General features: G+C 48.4%; 1 protein-coding gene across 1 annotated transcript in view; it reads right to left on the reverse strand.

The window, feature by feature from the left end:
- The window catches only part of mkxa (mohawk homeobox a), a 30,692-nt gene that overhangs the window by 13,346 nt on the left and 9,846 nt on the right, over window positions 1-7,500 (reverse strand). The window contains exon 6 of the mRNA XM_062521543.1: window positions 5,731-6,081. Coding sequence (XP_062377527.1) covers window positions 5,731-6,081 — 351 coding nt within the window. The remainder of the gene's footprint in view (window positions 1-5,730; window positions 6,082-7,500) is intronic.

Below are 7,500 nucleotides of genomic sequence, written 5' to 3' on the forward strand. Positions count from 1 at the left end.
TTAAATAGATCTCTCTCTCTCTCTCCATCTTTCTCTCTTTCTCTGTGTGTGTCCACAGGCTGTTTGAAGCAGTCTAAACAGTAAAAGAGGTACAATTTCAACCAATAAATGGCACTCCTGCATGAACCCTTCACAATTACCCCCATCATTAACCTATTAAAGTTAATCTCACTTTCTCTCTCTCTCTCTCCCTCTCTCTGCTTCCCTCTCTCTCGGAGTGAAACTAGAGGCTCCGTTGGCTAAGCCCAACTGCCGACACTGGAAAAAAACTGGAGCTTAAGTGGAACGATACAAAGTTTGCAAAAAGACAATGGCGGTGATTACATGCAAATGACACAGGCATTTCCTCCACTTTAGAAAGCGGAGTGGATTCCCTCATTAAAGATTGACAATAAGTTAAACATAGCACGCTTTTTATCACTCCTAAACGTTCACTGATGTGGAATCAAACAGGCAACCACCCCTGGAAGTTCATTCCAAGAAAGTACATAGTTGGGAATTATTCAACTGTTACATATTTACCAGAGGGCAGCACTACAGAATAGCATGGGAGCTTGAAATGAAAACAGTTGAAAATGCCATAGAAAGTGATGTCACTGGCAGAAAGCATTAAGTCCGACTCAAAGTTTCAACTGATCGCAGAAAAGGGATGGCAGTTGATAGTGACAGTTTGGGATGATGCCTGGTCTGTTTACAACTACATCAAGCAACATCATGACTTATTAAATTCCTCCATGGAATGTGGCCTTGGATGGAGCATAACAGACTAGAATGAGTTGTGATGTGAGAATTCTATGCAACTTCAAAAACAGAGTTTATTTTTAAATCCGTGGCTTTGCCATGACAGCCCTTACAGACCCATTTTGCACTGTTGGACAATTTTGTGATAAGCCATTGAAAATGCACAGCTAATTGGCAGCCCAGTCGGGATCCTTTATATGGCAGTTTGCACAGCCAGAGCGCTCCTCTATGATCTGTGCAAATATACCACACTGCTCTCACAAACTTGTGACAGTCCCGCCTCTACCCTCTCTCTCCCTCTACACCCCCCCCCCCACACACACACATACATTCTCTCTCTCTCTCGTGTGTGTGTGTGTGTGTGTGTGTGTGTGTGTGTGTGTGTGTGTGTGTGTGAGTGTGTGTTCGAAACCTTGACACACACACACACTGTGCGAGAGAGAGTGTGTGTGAGAGTGTGTGTGTGTGAGAGAGAGTGTGTGTGTGTGAGAGAGAGTGTGTGTGTGTGTGTGTGTCAAGGTTCCGGCTGTGTTGATCTATATCCTCTAGGCTGAGGGCTGGAGTCTGGTGCCACATGAAAAAGAAAAGCACGGGGACGGAGATTCCAGCCGTTTAATTTCCCATTAAAAGAGTCGTTTGGCAGCTGGGCTTTGGCGCGCCTCTCGGAATTCTGCCGCTCCGTGTTTTTCGACGAGGGTCCCATCAGGGTGTTTCATTTTTAATTTTATTCCCTACTTCAGGAATAAAGAGCTGTCGGAGTTTTCCACTGGGGAGTTGGGTTGAACCCCTACACCCTTAAGTCCTCCTCCATCACCCTGAGAACCCCCCCCCCCCCACGCTCCACTCTCTGAGCTACGCTACATACGAGCCTCTCACCCATTAGTAATTGCCTGATTAAGTTAACTGTAAGTCAACAGGCCCCTTGTGTTTAGCTGTGCCACTTCAGTTCAAGTCAGAGTGGACAGGGGTCTGAATGGACCACTGTGTGTGTGCGTGTGTGTGTGTGTGTGTGTGTATACCTGCATTTCTATATTTCTGGGTGTCTGTGTGTGTGTGTGTGTGTGTGTGTGTGTGTGTGTGTGTGTGTGTGTGTGTGTGCGCACGTGTGTATGGGTGTGTGTGCGTGCACGTGTGTGTATGTGCGTGTGTGTGTGTGTGTGTGTGTGTGTGTGTGTGTGTGTGTGTGTGTGTGTGTGACTGATCCAGGACAGACCTCCACTGCCAGGAACTCTGAGAACTCACAGCAAAACCACAAATCTAAGGTCTGAAATTTCAGACCTGCAGTAATAGTTCACAAGCTCAGGAATTCTTTCACTACAAAAATATCTTGGAGAGCCCAAGCAGGACAGACAGTGGCTGACAGAGGCCCGAGAGAGAGAAAGAAAGAGAGAGAGAGAGAAAGAAGGAGAGTAAGTGAGAGAGAGGGAGAGAGAGAGAGAAAGGGCGAGGGAGGAAAGCTATGAAGGAAATGATGCAAGCTGCTCGAAGCTTAAACCTGTTTTAGTTCGGCACCGCAACACGATCAGATGGAGAGTTGAGTTTTTGCGCTTAATCTCTTTATTATTATTAGGTTTCTTCTCCGTAAAGCTCTCGTGGCTCAGCGTGCGCGGGGCAGGTGTCTGCCGAGGGGAGCCAGCGGATCGGAGCGCTCTTGGACCGGCGTTCCGTGACTCGGATATGAGAGACCGGGAGACGGACGTCCACTCGCATGAGACAACGAGACGGTTAGCGTTGCAGACAGGAGATAAAATAGCTATCCTCTATTTAGAGAAAGAGGGAGAGAGAGAGAGAGACGGACAGAGTAAAAGCAAAAAAACAAGAGTGGAAGAGAGGAGATATAAAAATAATAGCGATAAAAGAGATTCAGGTAAATACTTTCTCAGACAATTTACTGGCAGACGGCAAATCCGTGACTCTCTCACTCTCCCTCTCTATTTTTCCTCTTCTCTCTCTCTCCCCCTCTCTCGGTGTGTATATTTATAGTAAGATGTATATATACTTTTTTTTTCTTCTCTCTCTTTGTCTGTCTCTCTCTCAGCAGGTGTGTCTACTTGTGCTCCCACGTTCACGTTCCGGTCAAGGACTTTTAAAGGCCGGGGCAGCGGCGAAACCCCTTCACTCCCGCTCCGCTCCGCTCCTCTGCTCTCCTCTCCTCTCGGACGTTTCTCCTTCGACTCTCTCGTCTCTCTCCTGGGCTCGCATTCCTCCCCGGCCTTCAGAGAGCCGGCGTAATGCGAAACACATTTATCTCGGGAAACAGACGGAATCAAAATAAAGCGGCAAACAAAAAGTCGAGCGGGGAGAGAGGGACTCCCCCTGGTGAGAGTGGCGGCGGCCGCGAAGGCCAACTTCCCCCCGTGTCCAACCGCCGCTCCGCTGCTCCGGCCCGAGACGCTCGATAGACGAGGAAACGGCAAGAGAGGTCTCCTTCGTGACCTGTGAGTCGGCTCAGTAGGTGAGACCGAGCCCAAAGATCCACGTGGAGAACCTCAGCAGGTTCTCAAAAGCTAAAAGACTTTCCCAAGACCAGGTCCAGCTCTAACAGCAACATAAATTATTGGCAGAAGGAGTTTGCCTTTATTTCAACCACAAATCACCTGAACGGTTACACATCAGTCTGAGCACCTGATCAAAACTGTGTCTAAGTACATGAGAAGATCCTCAGAGAACTGAAGAAAATCAGAAATCACTCAGAGCTTCAGGTGCAAAGTGACTCAATAACATCTCGTATCTTCTCCCAAAACAAGGGCACTCTGATTCCAGCACATTTTTTTAAGATAACGTTTCCTGGTGTGCTGTGATTGGCCGTTACTGACACGAGGATCCCTGTCAGGCTGTACAGCTGATGGGAACGCTCCAGGAGCAGCCCAGAGGAGTTGTGCATCTCCAGGGGAATTCCTCAGGCCAAATGCAGACCCATTTACACACCACAGACACAAGCTATGAGTTATGGGCCCTTTGCTCACAGACAAAAATACACAACCACACACACACACACACACACACACACACACACACACACGCAAACACACACGCACAAGCCCTGTTCTGCCGAGCCACTACTGAAGCTGATTTACACTGTGGGATAAACACACATTCAAGCAGTGTACCGTACAGTCCCAACACACACACATACACACACATCACACTCACATAACATTCATATATACTCAAACAGACACATCAGACACACTGAAAACAAACACGCACACAGACACACACACACACACACACACACACACACAGAGTTAAATTTACAGACACAAACACACACACAAAAACACACACACATACACAGATGAATTCACACACACACACACACACACACACACACAGATGTCTGACTCATGAACCGCATGTCCAGATCAAAGTCTTGCCGGCCAGTGGTCAGCAGGGCAAGTGGGCGGGTGTGTTGTTGTGTCTGAGTGCTGCCGCTCCACTGAGGGACGGGCCTCCACAGCTCTGGGATGGGCTGGACCATCCTCTGGAAAACTCAAACCAGGCCGCACTTCCCTAACACACAAACACCCTCCTCACACACACACACACACACACACACACACACACACACACACACACACACACACACACACATAGAGGCACGATAGGTGAACAAGATAAATGCAGTGCAAATAAACGTAAACTGCACTGCTATTCTGACAATCACAGCTGAGTGAAACCGATTTAGTATGTTTTTTTCAGGAGTAAGGCATCCAACTCTTTCGAGGCACAGTGTACAGTATCTGGTAATAGGCTGAGAGCTGTTTTTACTGGGCCTTCACTAGCTATAGAGGGGAACTGTGTGAAGAGAGAGGGAGGTAGAGAAAGAGAGAGAGAGAGAGAGAGAGAGAGAGAGAGAGAGAGAGAGAGAGAGAGAGAGAGACAGAACCTCACAGACCTCAGCTCAGCTGCAGCGGTCTGGGCACTTCAGTCTAAGCAATGGCGGTCAAGGGAAACACAAATAGAGCGGGTGATATACGAGGCAGGTTTACTGAGATGGCAACACACACACACACACACACACACACACACACACACACACACACACACACACACACACACACACACACACACAGCTACACCCACACACATACACAACTGACACCGCACCCCCCACACACACACACAATCCACATAAAGCAGGAGAGATCCGCTGTGTTGACCATCTTAAATGGCCCTGAATGACCACACAAGTGACAAACAATGAGGCTCAGAGAGGGTGACAGCTCTCTCCATGGCCAACACAGAGTGGGAGAGAGAGGAGGAAGAGAGGATGTGTTCTGCCACTAATGTGGGAGAAACCAGGAAGAGCCCTGCATTTGGACAAACGGACTGTTCTGGAAAGAGCTGTGAGAAAAGAAATACTATATACAGAGATACACGGTGGAGAGGAATATACAGACAAAAATAGATAGAATGCCACCATCAACAGACAGACAGACACACACACACACACACACACACACACACACACACACACACACAAACACACACACACACACACACACATGCAAAGTCTAAATTGGAATCACTTAAGCTGTACAGCTTGACAGGGATTCTCAAAATGCTACCATAAGACACACACAAACACACGCCCACACACACACAGACAAACACACGCACTCCCACACACACGCACACAAGTCTAAATCCGAACAGAAAAGTAGTGAGCAGTCAGACAAATGTTCTACTAAACTAATGTAGAGGGAAAGAGAGAAGGGAATGTGTTCCAAACAGAACTCTAGAAGAAACAAAGAACCTCTGTTCTGCAAAGTCATGATGAGGATTAATGGTTCCTAATGAGGACTAACGGTTTTGAGGAACATGTGTGTGTGTGTGTGTGTGTGTGTGCACCTATGAACAATGGCTCCTCGCTAGGACAGTGGGTGGAGATGGAGAATGGATGGTGTTCTAAGAGTCAGACATGAATCAGCGAGGGAACATTCTAGAACGGTAAAGGAAAGGGGGGTCGGGCGGGGCCGTTCTCACCGGTGCGGTAGACGAAGCTGGCCTCGGGCTCGGAGCAGGAGGGCGACAGCAGCTCGTCCTCGTACTCGTTGGAGCTGTAGGAGCCGGAGTGGTGGCGCTTGCGGGCCGCCGCGCCCATCACGCTGCCCGCCATCACGTGGCGCAGCGAGTCGTTCAGGTAGCGGTGCAGCAGGCTGCTCTTGTACTTGGGCGGAGACACGTAGTCCTCGGGCAGAGCGCCCTCGCCCGCCCCGGGGTGGTGGTGCAGCGACAGGGCCGAGGCGCCGCCCCCCTCCTTCTTGATCACGCTCTGGTACGTGGGCTGGGTGTGGTCCACGGGACCCGATTGCGTGTGAGCGGGGTTCTCGCCATCTGAGTAGCCGAGAGGGAAAGAGAGAAAAAAAGGAAAGAAAGAGAGAGAGAGAGAGAGAGAGAGAGAGAGAGAGAGAGAGAGAAAGAGAAATGCACAAACATATGCACACAGGCACAAATCAACAGAGAACGGAAAAAATACAATCAGAACAAAAGTTAGAGAAAAATTAAAATCATGTGTGTGTGTCTACGTTCGTGTGTGGGCTTGTGTGTGTATGTGTGTGTGTGTGTGTGTTTGAATGTAAGCATGTGTGAGAGTGTGCTTGTGCGATCTGTGTGTGTGTGTGTGTGTGTGTGTACGTCTGTGTGTGTGTGCGTCTGTGAGTGTGTGTGCGAGTATGGGACTATTTGCACTTGGCATGATGACAGCAGAGCAGCCACCACTTCATGAGTTGCTGTTCAACCATACCAGATCAACTCCTCATCTCTCCCATACAGACAGACAGACAGAGAGAGAGGGAGGGAGGGAGGGAGAGAGAGAGAGAGAGAGAGAGAGAGAGAGAGAGAGAGAGATCTACTATTCTTCACTGATATAAATAATTTCATGGATCCTTGGCTGATGAGCGAGAGCCTCAGATGAAATGCAGCACTGACAGATAAATCATAACACACACACACACACACACACACACACTCACACACACACACACACACACACACACACACACACACACACACACACACACACACACACACACACACACACACACACACACACACACACACACACACACACACACACACACACACACACACACACACACACACACACCTGTACTGCCAAGAGCCTAATGGGCTAATTCGGCAGCGCTGGGAGACGCTCTGCAGGGCCTGGTGCCAAATCATAATTACAGCCGCCGCATATCACAAGCACATACTCAGACTTGCACTTCCTGTGGGAGATACCTGAGCAGCCCTCATGAGCCTGGACCCTACTGTACGCACGTACTGTACACACACACACACACACACACACACACACACACACACACACACACACACACACACACACTCACATAGACATACAAACACAAACACACTCACTCTCAGCTCATACATGTGTTATACACAAATAAACACATATAGAAGTGTACATTTACAGACATACAGATATACAGAAACACAAACACACACAATAAATACAAAACACATGCCTCTTGAAAAAAACAAAAAAAACAATTCTCATCCATATTGCATGCACTACATCTGAACATCCCAGCTGTCTTTTTACAGCCTCCTCCTAATGCTCTGTGATCACAAAGTGGCAATACTACAAAACCCAGCTCTCTACATCTGCTTGCACTCATCCAGGTCCTCTGCTAATTACTGGGAGGCTTACGAAGGTTAGGTTGTGTGCCGAGAAGATGCTTCTATCTCTTTCATGCATGGCACACACATTTGTGGACAGCTAGTTCATGT

This window comes from Sardina pilchardus, chromosome 19 (genome assembly GCF_963854185.1).
Source record: "Sardina pilchardus chromosome 19, fSarPil1.1, whole genome shotgun sequence".
In the NCBI taxonomy this organism is placed as follows: domain Eukaryota; kingdom Metazoa; phylum Chordata; class Actinopteri; order Clupeiformes; family Clupeidae; genus Sardina; species Sardina pilchardus.